Below are 21,214 nucleotides of genomic sequence, written 5' to 3' on the forward strand. Positions count from 1 at the left end.
CAGCCCCCCCTCCCATATTGTGTGTTGTCTGAATGTGTGCTTATGCTTAGAGGTGTGTTTTTTTTTTTTGTTGCATCTTTATCCTTCCCCCTTTAGGTGAAGTGTAGAGATACTTCTTTTCTTCCAACACCCACCCACCCCATCATCTTTTCCGCATTTTAAGGCAGCGCCGGTAAAACTGGTTGCAGGGCCGAAGTATCAGTTCAGTTCTGTAAACTTGTCAAATGTAAATGTCTGCATATCAAACCTTGGACGAGCTGACTTGAACCTTGAATTTCCCCTCGGGGATAAATAAAGTATCTTTGATTTGATTTGATTCGAAATGTTTAAATTATTTATTGATTTGCTTAGAAGTAAATTGTAAATTTAGCAACCGTTAATAACTCAATGGTTTCTGAAATGTCTTGATACATGGATAAACTCAATCTTTGTGGCTTCTTTCATTTTACAACAACAGACTGAGCATACAAAGCTATGTTTGCTGATAATCTGTAGAAACCGTGCCTGTAATGCGTCTCTTAGCCTTGCGTTGTAAATGCAGCCCTTATACATGACATAAATGTGATTCGATGAGGAGCAAACATGAATGTGAATGTGGAAAGGAGGGATGAAGGGGAAATGGTTAAATCTGATCACTCCCTTACTCTCTCTTTTGTGCAAACCAACACAGGCAGTGCACGTTTAAAGAGACTTCTGAGCAGAATAGTTATATTATAATTAATCCTTGTTAGTCTTTAAATGTGCAAATAAATGGCTACCATTCTCTCTGTTTAATTGTAAAACCCTGACCTCTTACAAATGAGAATATTTCAAACATGATGTCCCTCGCTATGCTGTGTGATGTTACATATGCTCTACTAACACACATTAAATATGACAGATAATTGCAAAACAGGTAATTATGCTTATGTAACCTGAACACAGCAGTGACACAGTTATATAACCGAAACAGAGTAAATGCCAGTATCTGTAATCACGTCTCTGGCTGCGGTGATAAGAACAGAAAATAACAAAATATGACATTTGCTTGAAACATTTAGCTGGGAGAGGAAGGCTGAGGCAGACTATGAACTCAAATAACAGCGGCTGACGGACATGAAGGAAAGCACAGGACGCAAACAGGAAGAGATGCACGTGGAGAGATAGGCACAAGGCGCAGGCATTACCCCATGAGGCTCCTGAAAGCAATCCCAGCCAGAACACAAAGAAGAAAGAGGACAAAAAAAAGTGGCAAAGACATCGTCAGCAACAGATAAAAGACAGAGAGAAGCGTTAATCTAAAGCTGGGGAAAGACAAAAAAAAAAAGTTCCAAGTCACACAAAACATTAGAAAAGAGACTACACAAGTGGAAACGTATCACCGGAACACACTTCAAACCCTTTTGTTCACAGATGTACAAAGTTTTTCTGTAGATATTCAACGCTTAACTGACAAAAACTGATCCAAAATGATCTACATTTGAGATTAGAAACACATTTCAGAGGTTTTGGGCCTGAAACAGCTAGAAAAGTATAAACAAACTGTGATAAAGTCAAACAAAAAGCTCCTCGACACGAGTGTAGTCTTCTGCAAAGATCCATGAACTTATATAAAAGTATTATGCATAAACGTGATATTTAGTTTGCTGCAAAGTTGCAGTTAAATGGCAGATAAAACCCATCTGTTAGAAGCAAACCCAGTCCCACTGCACCGTCATGAACCTTAAACCTATCAGCCAGACTGTGCATGCTCCATTAGCTGACTTGCAGGGAAGGCTGCAAAGGCTTCATGTAACAATGAAAATGTCTGACATGGTCGAGGCAGACACGGAAAAGTCCTGAAATTCGGAGGAAAATAATTGGATGCCAACATTCAAGCTGTTAGTTAGAGTCAAAGCGTGTCGAGAGGAGGCCCTAACAGCAACGTGCTTCACTCCCCGGATGGTGGAGAAGCTGTCACACGACAAAACTGCTTTAAAAAAGCATCTGATTATTTTGCTCATGGAAACAAGTAACTTACGTGCAGGCGAAGGCCACCAAGGCTCCACTGACTACAATGAAGTCCAGAATGTTCCACAGGTCCCGGAAATATGAGCCGGGGTGGAGAAGCAGTCCCAGGTCAATCATCTGAAGTCAAACAACAAACAGCGTGGAAGAAAAACAGAGAATCAGAGCTGAAATGAGACATTAGGACACGTGTAGGAGCCATTTCACAAAGCTCACTGAATATCTCAGAAAATTTAGTTCAACTGGGTGAAAAATGACAATCTTTCTTCTTAAAGTACAACCCCAAAAAGGTCAGGTAAAATGTAAGCAAAACAGGAAGAATTTCTTTACAAATCCCAGAATCTCATGTCGTTTATGGAAGATAAACAACACATTGGATGCTGAAACGGAGTCATTTGATCATTTTAAAAAAAGCTCATTTTGAAATTTGATGGTTGCAACAAATGTTATTTATTCAGGCCGTGACGATACGCTTTCGTCCCGATTCAATTCGATTCAGATTTTTTGGGTGCCGATTCGATTTAAATTGCAATTCCCACGATTTTTCAATATTGCTGATTTTTGTGGACTAATAACAAAAAAATGTACAAAATGTTTTATGCAAGTCATTTCTGTTCATTTTAATAAAAAAAACAAAAAAACCAAAAACCAATGCAGTAGCCAGATCATCATTCTGCTGCTGTAATGCTCAAGAAGACAAAGTGAAAAAAGATTAAGTAAAACAATAAAAATGACCAAAAATTTTATAATGGAATATTTTTATTTATTTGAATTAAAAAGATTTTTTAACAAAAAAAAAAAAAATAAATAAATAAAAAATCGATTTTAAAATTGTGAAGCAAAATATTTTTTGATTCAATTTCCCACCCTTATTATTTATCGTACCAGATGGTGCACGTTACTGGCGGGTTTATTGTTGCTCGCTAAGAAGCGTGTGGAGCCCCGCAGACCTCCCTCAGTGACAGAGGAACACATCTGATTCACAGAGTAGGACTGTCTTTAACAATAATAATAATAATAATAATAATAATAATAATAATAATAATAATAATAATAATAATAATAATAATAATAAAAAATAACAATAGGGCCCTGCCATACTTTGTATGGCTCGGACCCTAATAATAATAATAACAATAATAATAATAATGCATTATTTTATTTAAAAGTGCCTTTCCGGTACAATAAAAACAGGCAGCAAAAACAACAGTAGCAAACAATAATAAAAGCAAACATAAAGCATAAAAGGACATAAACATAAACATAAAGGACAGCGTGATGAGGGAACGTATGCCATGTTGAACTGGTTTATTAGTCATGGATAAAGCGTGGCCACTCCTGTTTTGTTTTGTTTTTTTCCCATTTCAAGACAGTGTGTGTTTACAGAACAAATGAGTGTGTAAGTTTTGTTTAGTGGCCAGTTTATTGTCCTGGTCTTGGTGTTGTTGCAGCATGCAGCAGAGTGGCTCAGCAACTCCAAGCAGAGCTATTTACTTATTTATACTCATTTTATTCTCTTATTTCTTTGTTTTGACATGTTGACATGCTGAACAGGTTTATTTGTAGTTCTTAGAGCTGCATGTGAGGTTCACAAACTGCTAATTATGTTTGGGTAACTTATGGTGCGTGATATCTCTGTTTGATAAACCACACACACACACACACACACACGCACACACATCCACTCATTCAGTTATTTCCATGAACAATAATAATAATAAACAACCAAAACCAAAGAAACGTGCCGTCCTTCTGCATTGTCACAGATGTCGACTGGTGGCCACAGGTAACAAAGGGCACCATTCCAACCAGCATTTCACTTTAACATCTGTCTGTAAACATCTGGGAGGTGAGGAGACCGGTGGCTGGGGTTTTCGGAGGGGAACGTCGTCCCATCCTGGTCTGGTGCAGGATCCAGCTGCTCTGCAGTCCTGGACCTTCACAGGTGGATTTTGGTTCCATGATGCTCCAGATGTTTTGTACTGGTGAAAGGTGTGGACTGCAGCAGACCAGTTCTCCTGTTCCACCAAGCTGCTGTGATGGATGCATGGTTCGGCATGGTCTTGCTGAAACCTGCAAGGTCTTCCCTGAAGGAGACGTTGTCTGGATGGGAGCAGATGTGGCTCTAAAGCTTCCACGGATACAGAAGCTTCCCACATCTGCTCTACTGCAACCTCATCCCATCACAGATGCAGGCTTTTTTTTTTTTTAATGTTTCTTTTGCACATTTCTGTGATGCTTTAATGTTGTCGTAAAGCACTTTGAATGGCCTGAAACATGAAATGTTTTTATACCAAATATGAAAAGAAATCTGCCTTTCCTTTTGAACCTGAACTGACGAGCTGGATGCAGCCTCTCCTCCTCAGTCTGCAGGACACCGCATCAGTGGTTTCCAAAAATAATTTCACGTTTTGATCCGTCTGACCACAGAACACTTTTCTACTTTCCTTCAGATCATTTTAAATGAGTTTCACTTCAGAGAAAATGGTGTCGTTGCTCATTTTCACAAATGGAAAAGAGTTGATGAACTCATTTCCAGTAATGACTGAAACACTTGCAGCTGAAATCAAACCCATCCACTGTTGACATGCAGCTTTGTCCCATTCACACAGAGATTCCTTCTGATTCTATCAAACATTTTGCTCACTGTTTGACCTTCATATCCTCCCAGTTTCACATTAAGCTTCATTTTTCTGACATTTTTTTGCACAATTTTGAGTCACTTTGTCATGCTACTGATCTGTTGCCAGTTAACCTCATTTTTCATTTAGTTAGTTTTTTTTTTTTTTGCAAATCACAGATTTGACAAACGTGATGAAACAGTGACGAGCGAGTCAGGACCATGAACAGTTTTTACTGGCATACTTTTATGAGAATAAAAAGAAACATAAGCATGAGAGGAAAATACATAAACTGGCAGTTACGCTTCATTATCAGGTATAGAGAAATAAAATAAAATGAAACTGAATTTGGTTACCGACACAGTTCTTAAAGATAATTTGTCATTAAAAGCTGAAAGTGTACGAATGCTTTTCTTGTTTGTTGTAGAATTTTTAGTTTCTTAGTTTATTTATTTCAAACAAATGAAAGAAAATAAGAAACGCAAAATATACGTACATACCTATACATACATATGTACATATACACATATACACACATATACATACTAATGAAGAAAATAAGCATAATCATAATATTAATATTAATACAAATAACAATAATAATCATAATAATTCCTCATGAAATAAATAATTAAATAAATTCATGAAATAAAATGAGTTGGAAATAGGAGTAGGAAGAAGTGTACTTGTTTGGTATTACCACCCCTTTCTACTCATCTAGTTTTATATCCTGTCACTGCACGTCACAACATACTTATTCAATTTAATATTCATATTTACATTCACATATTTATACATATACACACATTTCCATATACCTCCAGTCATGTAAACACATCCACACTAATATACTACATACATACATATACTTACACCTATTTCTATAAAATATTACATAAAGATCCATCTACTTATAACATTCCCTATATTTCATTTCTATCCCTCATCCATGTACTTTTTCAAAGGAATTTTTTTGTACCTCTTTTTGAATATATTTATGTTTATGCTTTGCTTTAACTCTTCATCCAGCTTGTTCCACAAAGTCCCCCACAGCAGAAATAAACAGTTCAACAAGGAAGATATGGATGTTAGGAAGGGATTCCTCGTATTGGGACTTATGTAAATGAAATTTGCCTCTCACAATTAATTTGTTAACAATGTGGTTTATGAGGTTATCATTGTAATTATATCTGCAGATGATATTTTAGGGGTGATAAAAACAGAGTGACCACCATCTTTCCAAAAGAAGTTAGAGTGATGGCAACAGTAAAACAGGAGTAAGACAGTTTCAGGCTCAGAACTACAAAATGAACTTTTTCCATTTAGTTTTCCAGCCTTTTTGTAAACCTTTTACCCTCTTATGTAAGCTTTTCTTTCTGTTTCTGCCATAAAGTTCAAAATGAGCTAATATTTCCCCTGAAATAGCAAAATGTCTCACTTTCAGCATCAGATCATGTTGTTTAACATCGGTCAACATTGTTGTTTTTAAAGTGTATTATAAATAAAGTTATATTGTTTATGTTCTGTTGGGAATAAAATAGTTTAAAACTTATGATTCTGACACCTAGAATTATATATCAAATAACTGCATCGCAGGCTGCATAATCATTTTCTCACCTTGATCACCATCTCAAACGTGAAGACGCCAGTGAAGACATAATCCAGATATTTGAGAACCTGTGAACAGAAAAACCGGATTCGGTCAGTGGTCTCGCAGGCAGACCCCCCCCCCCCCCACCGCTGATTGTAGAGGAACACTCTGGTTGTACAAACATGTGTTCAACATGTCCGTCTGTCCTGTCGGTCGTCTCACAAACAGTTATCTCTGCACACACATGCACATCCTGAGCATCCTTACTAATACACACACACAAAAACACACACACACCGTCACCTCGACTTCCCTCTGCGCCTCTGACTGGAATACTAATTAGCTGCGCTTGTCGATCAAAATGTAATCTCAGGTCACATGTCTGCAAGAATTTCATCCCTGTTCTCAGCGAGAAGCTAACAAGTCACGATATGTGAAGTATCCAAACACGTAACCGCGCTGTGATGTCAAAGCTTTACAAAGTCGACCACTTCAAAAAGGAACTGTTTGTCCAAAAATGATTTACAAAGCTTGTTGTTGTGCTTCCCTACATCAATATGAACAAGTCACGTCCTGTTGGGGAGTTTGTCTCAATCAGTCCGAATGAATCACCCCGTCAGCCCACTTCAGACATATTTTCATCTTCATGCAAATCCTTCTATGTGTGTGTTGATCGGTCTGGGAACCAGCGTGCTTTGTTTTGTTCCTCCAGATGTTTATTTATGAAGTCTAGATGTCAGCTTGACTCACATTGTTCCGCGGTGCGTTGGCCTGGACGGGGTCCTCGGCTGCCAGGGTGATGCTGCTCATGGTGATGACCATCAGGATGCACATTTCAAAGTAGCGTAGGTTGACCACGTAGTGACACAGCCGACGCACCCTGAAAGACGGCGCGGAGGGTAAACACTCAGTAGAGGCTGCTTACAGGGGGAATTCAGGTGAAGTCTCCTCTATAAAGGGTTTTCCAGATAAATACAAAGACTCTGAATAAAGAAGAACAACTGCCCACCTTTTATTTACAACAATATTTGTTTAACTACAATAAAAACAACCTCTTCACTGTCTGGTGTTAAGAATGTGACATGATGTACCTTGTATGTGTAATTGGATTCCTTTGTTCATTGTTTAATAATGCTTTGGTAATTTAAAGCTTTTTAGTTCTGTTCAAACTTTAGTTAAAAAGGAACTAATTTAAGTGAACAAATAAGGTCTTCTCGTGATATGAGCCAAATAATTCCCCTGCTTAAGTAGCAGAATCTGCAAATGATCATTTCTCAGCAGGTTTTGATCAGACTGATGAAATTTCAGCCCATTATTTGGTATGAAAACAGTTCTGGGATTTTGGTTGGTTTCCTCCTGAGTTGCTCATCTCAGGAACTTCCAGAAAACCTTTTACTTAGTTATTTGAAATTGTTTATGTGCTTTTAATCCATTTCAAATGTAACTTATCAGTGCAGTAGTTGCTTTTGTATCTCTGCAGATAAGAATCTCCCTCAAGAAGAACTGCTTCGTCATTTCTAACCTTTAGTTGAGTCGACACGAGCTGCACATGTCGTCCCTTAGAAAATAAATGCTATTGTAACCCCACTTCTCCCACTGCAGTGAAAAAGTTGCATGACATTGTGGTAATTTAGTATGTATTGTAATGTGACACTTCCACAATGTGCCCACGTAATGTGGTTGGGAGACGTCTGTATTTCTGAGGAATATATATGCCCTGCAGGAGAAGGAGAGGCAGAGATCACAGCTGTATTCCCTCGCATGTGCGATTTATATACTCTGTAATTCACCTTTGCTATTTAACGATAAATCGTTCACTTTTAGTCACGTTGTAGGGAGAAACTGCCTCCGCGCAGCAGCGGCGTGGCTGTGGACTGTTTATATCCGTCTCGACGACATTAAAAGTAGGAATGACCTTCTGATGTATGGTATAACTAACTTCTAGTTGAAATACCAACAACATCATATTTTATAGTTTTTATTAGTGGTGGGACTTTAACGCGTTTATTATATTTGTTTAACTACAGAGACATTAACGCATTAAAAAAAAAAAAAAAACATTTTAATCTGGGAACTTTTGTCAGAGCACAATTTCCTGGTACGCCGATTAGACTGACGCACACGGTACTTACGCTACTAACTTAACCGCATTGGTGCTAGCTTTAGCGATGTTTCAGACCCTTCAGTGAGTTTATTTAACGACAAAGTGAGCATCAACAGGTCTAGCGTATTTTTCTGGTGGTATCGGGGACATTCACTGAGTAACAATAAAAGAACGTGTTGTTTTCTCTTCTCCATTAGCAACACCTCCGTCTCCAAACTCCTGCATCCTAAAGAACACGTCCCGTCATTTCTTTGTTACACAGTATTAATGCTGGGCTGTAGCATTTTTTTTATTTCTTAAAGCATTCTGCTTTTTATTAAAAAAAACAAAAAAACAAAAAAAAAAAAAACCATTATGTTACGTTCTTGGTTTAGAAATATGTATTTCTTACTAGTTTTGTTGGTAAACTGGTATTTACTGGGTCCATTGTTGGCCAGCAGCAGCCAGAGATGAGAAACTGCACCTCACAACTTTTTTTCTTTGCCATGCTGCGTTACTTTACATTGGTATTTTGATTTTCAGCACCGTATCATATTCCAACAATCAAATATCAAGACATTGGATGTTTTGAATGCACACTGTATGATGGGGCAGAAAAAGATATGGCCGACATCAACGTGACTTTTACTGGCTGGACAGAGCTGGCCGCGACCACTCCGCCAGTGGCTGCCAGCTGAATCCTCCTACTCCAACCTTGCTGTGAACATGCTGAGAATGCTAGCATGATGTATAAACCATTCCCAACGCGGTAGCAGCCACTCTGACCAAGTGGTCGCGACCTGAATCCTCCAACCACAAAATAGCTGCAAACATCTGAACATGGCAGCATGTTTTCTAAACCAATCTGAATGGTGCAGCAATGTGTATCCATCATGCTCCACATTTATTAACCATTCTGAAAGAATAGCAGTCGGCGTGCAACTAATCTGACAGTAACCATGGCAACTCTGAAAGTGGTTTCAACCATTGCAGCCGTGGTCGCAACCACACAGCCACCAAAAGATCCCGGCATCACTCCAAGCTGTAGCTAAGTTAGCTTGTTTCAGAGGGCAAGTTTACACTGTTACACGGAGCCTAAGAGCTGATTGGTTGACACCAATTCTCAGAACTGACTTCTTACTTTAGGTCACGGTGAGAAACGCCCACCTCATTAGCATACACAGAAGGAATAATATGGGAGGAATAGTAAAAGTGTGGAAGAGTGGCAAAAAAGGAAAAGTGGAAAGGTGAAAATAAAAAGTATAAATAAATAAAGGTGGAAATAAAATTAATGGATGTGGAAATTTTAAAATCAGCAGAAAAAATAAACAAAAGTAGAAAAAAGAACAAAAAAAAAAAAACAAGTGTAAAAGATAATAAATTACTGTGGAAAAAATGATAAATGTGGGAATGCGGAAAAGTTTGTGAAAGAATAGATGAATAAATGGAAAAACTTAATGTTAAAAATGACATATCTAATTATTAATTCCCTCATCCATATATTTATTTTTGCTCGTGGCAGTTCTGGTCCGACATACTGAAACCTTTCTATAAAATGATTTACATGAACAATGCATTAGTCAGCATTTTCCCTTAAAGGAATAAAAAATAAATATGTTGAGGTGTTAATAAATATTTAATATACATTTTTATGCATATTATATTCAACTTACATATTATGCAAGTCTAAAAATGTTCACATTTTAAAGGCCTTTCATGCTTACAGTGCATCCCGGCTCTGAGGCGCCTTCCAGTTGTGACTTACGGGTTTGTTTGTCCAAAGATGAACATTGAGCTGTAGGGAAGGATCTGCCTAGGCCCATTAGCTGCCTCATCCTCTTCCAGATCCTTCTTCTCCTCACTGAGTTGGAAGCTGTCGCAGTCAATGTTGTTTACTGGTGTAAAAAAAAAAAAAAAAAAGAAACATTGCTGAGCTCAAAAACACAGAAATGTGAAGAAGTCAGACGTTTGCAGGATAAAAGACAACAGAGAAAGATATTTTATGAAGGTTTGGCTCATAATAAATCATTACGTCATTATGTCTTTAATAAAATGGTTTACTGTATTAAATGGCTTCAAGAAAATCTTTTATCCATCATCAAAGTGGTGGATGGTGATACGCACGACTGGCAACGAAACTTAACTCATTGCAAAAAACACTGAATGGTTAAAAATGCAGTCGTCGCCATCCCAGCTAAAGTGTCGCCGTGTGATACACATGATGAAGAACAGTGAGTGTACACACGTCACGTTTGTAAGATTAAATCCTCACAAACATCCGTAAATTCAGTCAGTAACAGCTGAGCTGCTAAATCTGTCACCGCAGAAATGAAGCAAAACAAAAAGCTGCCTCCATTTTAGTCAAAGCAGGAAGATCCGAGCTGCAGCGGGGGGTCTCTTCAGACGGAGTACGGCGCTTTCCGGGAGTTGGAGCACAAACGTGTTAGTTGACAGGATTTATTGCACACACAGCTGCAGAAGCAGCAGCATGTTGGGGATCGCAGCCTAAGTGGGAACTCTTATGCAACGTGAAGTACTGTGCAAAAGTCTTGAGCCGCCCTTCATTTCTGTATAACTGCTTCCAATCAGCTAAATTTTCTTTCAGTCCTCTTAATTTGCTTTGAAGCTTTTTTTTTTTTTTCTCCAGGCCTTCTGAAAGTCCTTCAAACGTGTGCGGCATTGTCTGCTTTTTCATTAATTTTAAGCCCAGTCCTGTTTGACGAGCACTCACCTACGATTCATTCAAGCATCAAATAGCTCCTAAACGCAGGGCTGAGCAGCATTGTGTTCACACAGAACAAATTAATTAGCAAGGAAGTCATTTTAGTTACATCCTCAGCTTCTGAGGATGCATTGTTTTTATTAAATAATATTAAAGTTGGACAAAAAATAGTAGTTAGGCTGTAACAAAATGATTCCTGATGAACCCTTCACTGAAAACTTGGCATATCTCATCATGGTGTGCAGCGTGTTCTTAAAATAAACTGGGGAAACTGGACCTGTGGAAGACAACGGCAGACATATAAAAGCAGATGAAAAGGATCTAAATGTGATTAAAAAACAAGCTGGAGAAATATCTAGCAAAGACCTGAAAAAGAGAAATACATCTGGGCCTCCAGTTGATCTATTTACTTAATATTTACTGATGTCTCATCAGAAAGCATCTCCGTGGCTGTGAGGACAGGAACCAGGGAGAAAGAAGGCCGAAGCGTGTCACATGACACTAACTGGACTGAAAATCAGAGGCAACAACTCCCCACAGCCCAGACCTCAACAGAACTGAAGCAGTGTGGAATCATCTGCACAGAAAACACAACAAAAGGCAGAAACATAAAAAAAAAAAAAACTTTGGAAAGACTTTCCAGAAACCTGGAGAGCTAGTCCTAAAGGCCACTTGTAGAAATAAAAACATTTGTCTGATTCAGGTTGTGCTCGGGAATGAAGATGGTCATTTGAAGCTCATTGCAGTTCTATAAACTCATTTTCTCTAACATCTGTACTTGTACATTCCCATAAATTGCTGCACCTAAGTCCCATTTTTTTTATATTTTGGGCTCAAGAGTTTTGCACAGCAGCTTGCAGCTGCAGTCACTGACGAATCCTTTGTGTGTATGACAAAAGTTTTCTCATCTGTTTCACTGATGGCAAGTTGAGACTGTCTTAATTAGCCTTAATCAGCCTTAATGACTTACAATAAACTGATGACTTGTGGAAATATTGTAAAAAGACCAAATTTAAAAAAAAAAAACAAAAAAACAGGACATGTTGTATTTACTGGGTATGATGGTGGTCTCTCCAGGTGGGGCGGTGATGGTGACGGGGATGTGGATAGCGTTGCTGTTTAGGCCGGCCTGGCTGGCCCGGGTGGAGTTCTTCTGGTTGTCAGCATCTTCCTGCTTTTCACTGAGAGTCATGCTGCTCCGCAGCGGTTGCAGAGTGCACGCAGGACTATCCTCCTCCACATCTGGATGCCTCTCTCTGGGAAAATGATTCGTATTGTTTCATAACGCCTAACACACGGTAAACATATTGTAATACATAAATGTATCATGTCTAAAGCAGATATGAAAATATTTCTATAGCCTACACAGAAAAAACACACATTTGACGATGTGTAATAAATATACGAACCCCATGTGAAACACGTGATTTACATGTGAAGCACATTTATAATTATATGTGGTTCATATGTAATCTACATGTGAAAAACATGGAATTTATTTTTTTTAACTGTAATATGTAAAAATATGGAAACAACATTTCAATCACATGTAAAACACATTACAGAACCATGTGCAAGAACATGTATTGCACATGTGAACCACGTGTGACACATGTTGATCAGAATACTGCAAAACCAAGTATGCACTTGATGGTTACATGTTTCCATGTGCATAAACATGTGATCCACATGTGCTTCACATGTTCTTCACATGTGAATCAAAGAAACATGTTCCAATCACATATGACCACATGTTGCCCATATATGCTTGAAAATGTTCCTTTTGTGCACATGCGCACATATGGAACGCATGTGCACAGATGTAGCACATGTGCACAAATGGAGCAAATGTGTACAGATGGAACACATGTGTGCAGATGAAGCACATGTGCACATATGGAGCACATGTGCACAAATGGAGCACATGTGCACAAATGGAGCACATGTGGAGCATATGTGCTTTAAATTTGCACACATGGAGCACATGTGCAAATATAAAGCTCATTTGTACAGAGGAAGCACATGTGCACATGTGGAGCACATGGATACAGAAGAAGCACATGTGGAGCACATGTGTACAGATGGAGCATATGTGCACAAATGGACCACATGTGCACATATAAAGCACATGTGCGCAAATGGACCACATGTGCACATATAAAGCACATGTGTACAGATGAAGCACATGTGTACAGATGAAGCACATGTGCACATGTGGTTTTTACCTAAAATTTTGCTGTGATGCAAAATGAAAATGAATTTCTTGAATCTTTTATCTTTTCCAGCAGCGATCAGCCGTCTTACCTGTAGCTTCTGGATCCGTTCTTGTTCCTCTTACTGTCGTCTCCACTCAGAGTGGACTGAGCTCTGACCATACGGGAGCAGCGCCCCTTACTCTCGTCACTGCCATCCCCTCCGCCTCCCCCCCTGCCTCTGCACTCTCCCTGCGCACCATTAGCTAAAAGGCCATTTCCCTCCTTTGGTTGGCGACAAGAGCGATGGTGACGGAGCCCCCTGTCCTCTCCTCCTCCTTGTGCATCACCATCGTCTTCCTCAGGAGAGCAGGCCTTATGGTGGTGCCGGTGTCCCTGGCCTCCATCTTGGGTCTGGCTCTTTTCGCCTCCCCTCTCTTTTGTCTGACCATCTCCATTGTGTTCTCTGCTCCTGCTGTGATGCGTGTGATGCCTCCCTCTCCGGGCATCGCCCCCATCGCCATTCCTGTCACGGTGGCGGTGATGCCTCCTGGAGTGTGTGTGGAAGCTGTCTCCCACGCCGTCCTGCTGGGGACCCCCTGCTTCATCTGGACCTCCCTCAGGGTGCCGGCTGGGGTTGTCGCCGTTCTTGCCCTCCACCACAAGCGGCCGGTCCATGTGAGTCTTCATGTCAGGATGCAGGTGGAGGGCGGTGGACATCCGGAGGCGGTCCTCGGGGTCGAGCTCGTTGTACAGGGCCTCGCTACTCGCCCTCATGTTGTGTCTCCTCAGCTGACTCGTCCTCTGCTCCCACACCGACATGGACTTCGCAGAACGCTGTTGCTCCTTGCTGCAAGCGTCACACCATATTTACAAAGAAGCATCATGTGGCAGTGACAACAAAGATACAGAAACCTTTACTCAGTTACTTCTTGTTATCATTATAACTTGTCGGCATCCATAGCTATGAAACAATGCTTAGATTTTTATGTGAATAGCAGGCTTCTGATAGGATTACAATCTATGGATGAGTCAGCACAAACGCTCACCATGGTAAAGCTTTCACTTACCATGCATCATTCAATATTATATGGAAAAGAGCCATAAAATGTGTGTAATGCTGAGCCATATTAATATGTTGTGACGACGAGTGTTTGCCTTCTTATTTTGCTTTAATAAAACCGAAGGATTCCTTGGTGGTTTCGACTAAACCACACAAATGTAAGTGCATTCCTCTGCAGGGAAACTTCCCATCAATATTGTTGCAAATGAAACCTATCTGGTTCACACAGAAGGCATCGACGCGTGCAAAACATCCGTATTCATGTGATAATCTCTCTCCTCTCAGCAACTTAATACTCCTTCTTTTTTGCAGGAGAAAGACGGCAAAGGGCAAATCATCTTCGCTCAGCACCATTCAAGGCTTCCTTTGCAGAGCAAATGTTTGAACTGAAAGCAGGCTTTACATGAATATGCACGGCGCTTCCTAAAAACATTTTTCACACACAAAGACGTCTTATTTATCTGAGACAAAAGCTTGATATCCAACCAATGTGATGCGACTTAAACAGAGGGTGGCTACTCAAGTTAAACCATTTGAACATAAACTACTGATATGCAGTCCTAGACTCTGAAGACTACAAGGGACTGTGAGGCTTAATTTCACTATATACGCATGGATTATAAAGTCCTTAATAGCCTTTTAGGGCTCCAACTAAGGCATTAGAAATGAGTGGTACCTCTTAGAAATGAGACTAGAAAGAGTTATTGGTTTCTGTTCATATCCCTCCAAGTCATATGGCTGCACTCACATCATTTCTTGCTGTGGCAAACGTACTGAAGGAAAGACAAACTTTTGAACATCAAAGCGGAGGTGAACCAGCTCATGTGTAAATGCAGCAGGCAGGAAGAAAAAAAAAAAACATGCTATGACCCAGTCAGCATGTCCATATGGGTGCCATCAGGGGGAAATTTGGCAACTGGGCTTGAACTGGGCAATTATGCAGGTCCCATGTGGCTTCACTTACATGGACTCCATTATGTGAACACCATGTGGCTTGGCTGTATGAGCCCCATTAATGATTTAGGTGGGCTAAGTGGGCATGGGAGCCCAGGTGGGCTGGCTAAATGGGCCCCAAATTGGGCCCTAGCGGAAATCTATGGAATCAGATTTGTTTCAGAATCTCCAAGCAAAACTTCTTAAAACTCAAGCAAAAAACAACAATTGAAACCAAAACTTTCTAAAACTTAAGTAAAATAAATGGTCTCAAAATCAAAAATTATCAATCATCATGAAAATTATTAGGCTTTTATTTAGCTAAATTGAGTCATTTTGTTTGCAGTTTCCTCTTCTTCTTGCTCTCGTCTCTCTATTTGGTTGCACTTTACAGTCTTTGGTTTTGATTCACGATTGCTTGGTTTAATTTCTGATACAAACCTTTCATGGGCGGGCTCTTTTCAAGGCCACATTCCGATTGGTTGGTGAGTTTTGGAGTGACACAGCTACTACTACAGCTAAAACTACTCAATTTAACCAAATAAAAGCCCAATAGTTTTCATGATGATTGATAATCTTTGATTTTGAGATCATTTATTTTATTTAAGTTTTAGAAAGTTTTGGTTTTAATTGTTGTTTTTTGCTTGAGTTTTAAAAAGTTTTGCTTGGAGATCCTGAAACAAATCTGATTCCATAGATACCCAGTCAGAAACAACTTGAAAGTCGTGTGGGCAAACACAGATGAAGCTAATGTGGAAACTCAAAATAAATAAATAAATAAAAACCTACATAGGACCTGTATCTGCAGGCCTAAAGTAACTCTTATAGCCCCCACATGGACATGCTGGCTGGGGAGTTATGGTCATTCCCCGCATTCATATGATGTGTCATCTGTAGACAAATCAACAAGCTAATTCCAGAGCAGAGAGGAAGATGGTCATAAATTACGCTAATGGACTTTTTCACCGCAGGAAAAAGAATTTAAAAAATAAAATCAGATGAATCGAAGTCCTCTCATGTGTCCGATGCGTCCATTTCTCATGTAAGACGGCGCAGCATACTGTTGCTCTTTGTGAACAGTATGATTTATTTACATGGTAACTTATGGGAGAGTTTAGTTAGTTTCATTTGGTCACCTGAAGCTCAAGACACGTCGAGTAGGGGAGCAGTAGACAGTATAACTCCTAAAAGATACACAGACAAAAGACACAGGAGACACAGAAGACAAAGAGGACACAGGACATGTACCCGCAGACAGGTGAACTGCACACATATAGGGAGTGTTTGCATGATTGCAGCAAAGAAAATAAGAGACGCTACACTGAAAGGAGCGTTAGTTCTTGATAAATGTTAGCAAAGCATGTGAAAAGAAGGGCAGTTCTAGCAATGACTTAGTTTTAGCATAAAGAGAACGAGTACATGTGTGTATCTGGTCCTCCATCTCCACTATGACCAACAGAGACAGCAGACGTTTTCACCTGCTTCATGTTGTGTTTAAATGTCCTGAGGTCGAGAACAACAAACACTGGGAATGTCAAACTACTGGAATCAGAGAGCATTCATTTTTTTGGAGGCGTCGATGCTAATAAACCCAGTAAAGAATGGTCGGTTAATGGTTGGAAAGGAAGCGTGGAGTAAAGCAAACACAGCATGAAGCTCTGTCAGACATGAAGCTCTCTTCAAACATGTTAAAAGCCTGAAAAACAAAATAAGCAAAATATTTAAAAATATAATAAGATTAATTTCAAAATAAAATAATTAAGAAATAAAATAATAACAAAATTTAAAAAAACAAAAAAATATAAAAAGATAAAATAAATAAAGCCTAATAAGTACATTTTATCATACCAGTAATATACTTGTTTATTTATTATACTAGTATACTAGTAATTATATAGTTCTGGATTTCAGGTCCATATGTTCAGGACATCTGAAGTAATCAGGGCTACACGATGAAGAAGAATCCTGATTTAATACAAGCAAAACCTGAGCCATTTCATAAAATATTTATTTAAACTTATTAATTTAGTAATAATTTAACCATCTAAGACACATTAGCCTTCAACAAGTTAACTTATCAATTCATTTAATTAGTTTATATCAGACAACAGCGTAGCATAACTTGCAGAATTAGGGCTGCTTTCTAAAAGTTGAATAATTACATCTATTTTAGGAAGAGATGAAGACCAAAATCTGCCTAATTTTCATACCTGATAGTTGATCAAACTTTACTTGAGATGGATTTTACTGCAACAGTCTGATTGATTCTCTTTGTTTAACAATTGTGCTGCACCAGCAGCTCTGTTGAAACCATTGCAGGCTGTTGTCGTAGTGCGAATATTAGTTCTAACAAGTAGATGTATTTCTTTGCCTTAATCATGGCAAAACCTACTGGAATTTTCACACTAAAATAGGAAGAATTGCACAAAGAGGTGAGAGTCCCCCCCTATACCTGCCTCATTCTCTACCTGGGGTGGATTTTTCTTGTTAAGCAGACTAACCGGTTATATAACCACAAGTTAACAACCAGATGATTAAAACTCCTTGGTTCCCAGAAGTCACGGCTTTTTTTTGGGATCGTCTTATTGAAGGATCATATTTTGGGTGCTGATTTTATTCCATGAGTGTTTTTTTGCCAATTTTACTGGAAAGTAGGGATGTTACATATTGGTCGTCCAACTTTTAATTTCTGATACCGATATCAACTGATATTTTATATTTTAGAAGTTGTGCCACATAAAAAAATATCTGGAAACTACATGATATATTTTATATTTTGTCATTTTGAGTTAGAAGAAACTCAGCAGAAGAGTTTGACATATAACACCTGCATGTTGTGTAAACATTTTATTAAAAAGAAAAAAAAAACGATACAGATAATTTCCGATATTGCATTTTAATGTCGATATTGGCTGATAATATTTGTATGCTGATAATATCAGACATTGCTACTGGAAAATAATTTTTGTCCATTTGGTAGGAAATTTGATCATTTCTGGATGAAATATTTTCATCTGAGGACCTGTCTGTTAACCAAATTTCCAGTACAAGTGACTTAACTTGATTAAATGTGGATATTAGCTGCAACAAGCTAGCTAGATGTTTGGTCTTTAGCATATAAAAACATGACTACTTGCATAATTTAGGCTGCTCACTCAGACTGTATATCCTGGAACAGTGATGGAGTGACAGAAACTTGAGAATCACCAATAAGCACCTCATTTTAAACTGCTGGTTTTTAACAATTTGACTGGAAATAGATTTGAACTGATAGACACCCCTGCAAGAACCAGACTGAATATCTTCCTCCCCCACTGATGTGCACATGCTGCACCAGTTTTTCTGCTTAAATCCTAGCAAGATGTAGCGATGATGGGATCATAAGTTGCACAATTTAGGAATGTTGATAAATTGCTCCGTAGCTGGAAGGTGGAAGGCATTTCCAGTTTGCACATTGCATTTTTCATCCAAATCAACTCAATCTGTTAAAATTAACTCCAGTTTGCCCAGTAATGTATGAGCTTATATGAGATCTTTAAATGCAGCAATTTCTTGTGGACACACATTTTTTGTGACTATTTTCATGATAAAGCTTGACTGTAAAGTTAATAAGACACTTTTTCCCTCAGAACATAGATTTACTTCTGCTGTAGTCAGTCAGCTGCTTCAATATTACAACTTTAGTTGTGTTATGTGCTTTTAATCATCTAAAAGCCATTTTTTGTTTGATTTTAGTAAGGCAACCTTTGAATACATTCCACCTTACAGGTAATGAAGGGAAAGACTGCAGTTTAGTTTTCTGGAGGTCCAGGATAAAGGAGAGCAGAAGAGTCGGCAAGGGGTGAGAGGAGAGGAGAAATAACCAGAAAGGAGAGGAGGTAAGAATAGCATCACAAGTCAGGAGGAAATGTTAAGAATCACACAAGCAATGGGAGAGACTTTAAAAAAAAAAACTTAAGGAGAGAGGTGTTAAGAGTCGAGGAGGCGAGGAGGGAAAGAGGGGAGGAGACAAGGAGGAGGATATAGTAACAGAGAGAGATAACTCACGGTGACTGAATGCTGTTGATGGACGACCTGCGAGAGAGTGCATCTCGATTTTGCTTTACAAAACTGTACATGCAGAACAAAAACAAAAGAAAACAAATGAGACACGGATGTGAAGGGGGACAGGTGGACTGTCTCTCCTTCCGTCCGTCCACCTGTCCCCCTGTTTCACAGTGTAACGGCTAAATCTGCGCGACCACTTCGATTACACAACGGCAACAAAACCCTTCAGGTCAGCAGTGACATTTTAACAACGGCGACAACAAAAAAAACACGTTTCAGGAAGTTTATTCCAACATGAGAAAATATTCAAACTGTCTGATTATCTTTTAGTTCTAAAATGTCATTTTTACACATTTTTAAGGTGGAATTAAAGTCATGTTGTAATAAAAGCCTGAGTTTGTCTGCACAGCAAACAAAGCAAATAAACACAATTCATTTAAATAAAGCCACCAGCCTGTGACCCCACGGTTCAACCGCCAAATAAAATCATCTGAGAACATTGATAATGAAAGCATAAAAGTCACATAATCAGAGCAATAACAGTGAAAAAGGAGGGAAATGGAGAAATTAGTGATTTTACAGCACTGCTCTACAGAACAAACGGCTTCATTCAGAGCGAGGAAGACGGCAATTAAGGAGCAAGTGTCATGGTTTGGACTTTGTGTGTCTTCGTTTCTGGTTTCCTGTTTTATTTTGTAGTTTTTGGTTGACTTGTCTTGTTTCTTGTTTAACTTTTGTTTCGGTTCATTAGTTCACCTGGTCTCATCAGCTAAGTCATTACACCCGTGTCTCATTATGTTTGTCCGTATTTATATACTCCCGGCTTTCAGTTCCCAGTTGGGTTTGTGTTAGTTCCCTGTGTTTGAGTTAGTCCTGAGTTCCTGTGTTTGAATTAAATCAGTCTCAAACCTGCATCCCAGCTCCGTCATCTCTGCATTTGGGCCCACACCTTCACCGCCATCGTGACAGCAAGTGTAAGATGAAGAGTTGGTTATGTGAATGAAAGACTGAATCTGCCTTGACAGAAAAGCTGGTCTTGTTTGAGCACCATGCAGACAATCTGTGCTGGTTTTGCTCTGAGAACAAATAGGTACACTATACTGCCAAAAGTACGGGGACGTCTGGAACAGGCTGTTCCTAATCTGCAGAGTTTAATATGAAGTCGGTCCACCTTCAGATCTTCTGAAGAGGATTCCCACACGGTTTAGAAAAGTGTTGACTGGAATTTTTCACGATTGTTCCAGAAGCTGCACAGTGGTGTGATGGTTAGCACTGGTTGCCTCACAGCAACACAGTTCCAATGGTGGCCTTCCTGCATGTTCTCTCCCACTACTCTGCAAAGACAGGCATGTTAGGTTAGTTGGTTACTCTAAATTACCCATAGGTGTGAGTGTGAATGGTTGTTTGTCTCTGTGTGGCCCTGTGATGGACTGGCGAGCTGTCCAGGGTGTACTCTGCCCTTCGTCCTAAGCCAGCTGGGATAGGCTCCAGATTCCCCGCAACCCTTTATTGGACTAAGCGGTTGGGATAACGAATGAAGGAATGATAAATTGTCCCTAGGAGTGGGTGTGGGTGTGAATGGTTGTTTCTCTCGGTGTTGGTCCTGTGAAGGACTGGAGACCTGTCCAGGGTGTACCTGCCCAGCGATTGCCGGGAAAGACTCCAGCTGAATTGGACGAAGCGGTTAAGAAGATGGATGAATGTTCCAGAAGTGCTTTAAAAAGAGCCTGATGAAGAAGGCTGAGCTCGCAGACACCACTAACTCATCCCCAATGCGACCAGTCAGGCTGAAGTCAGGACTCTTCAGACCAGTCAAGCTCCTCAACAACAAACTGGCTCCATGTCTTTATGAACCAACGCTGGAATTAAATCATTTGAAGAAGCGTCCCGGTACTTTAGGTAATATAGTGCATCAGTCAGTCTTCAACATGACAGCCAAAAGTCACTGAAAGGTTTGGGGAAAGCTACAAACTACA

At 39.4% G+C, this 21,214-nt stretch overlaps 1 protein-coding gene across 1 annotated transcript in view; it reads right to left on the reverse strand.

Moving 5' to 3' along the window:
- Positions 1 to 21,214, reverse strand: part of cacna1bb (calcium channel, voltage-dependent, N type, alpha 1B subunit, b) — a gene marked incomplete at both ends in the record, with an annotated part of 269,481 nt that overhangs the window by 69,442 nt on the left and 178,825 nt on the right. The window contains 8 exons of the mRNA XM_079256383.1: positions 2,000 to 2,106; positions 6,225 to 6,284; positions 6,949 to 7,078; positions 10,047 to 10,176; positions 12,057 to 12,259; positions 13,308 to 14,045; positions 16,328 to 16,375; positions 19,239 to 19,301. Of these exons, the coding sequence (XP_079112509.1) occupies positions 2,000 to 2,106; positions 6,225 to 6,284; positions 6,949 to 7,078; positions 10,047 to 10,176; positions 12,057 to 12,259; positions 13,308 to 14,045; positions 16,328 to 16,375; positions 19,239 to 19,301 (1,479 nt within the window). The remainder of the gene's footprint in view (positions 1 to 1,999; positions 2,107 to 6,224; positions 6,285 to 6,948; positions 7,079 to 10,046; positions 10,177 to 12,056; positions 12,260 to 13,307; positions 14,046 to 16,327; positions 16,376 to 19,238; positions 19,302 to 21,214) is intronic.

Source organism: Telmatherina bonti, assembly GCF_933228915.1.
Source record: "Telmatherina bonti genome assembly, chromosome: 17".
NCBI classification, from domain to species: Eukaryota; Metazoa; Chordata; class Actinopteri; order Atheriniformes; family Telmatherinidae; genus Telmatherina; species Telmatherina bonti.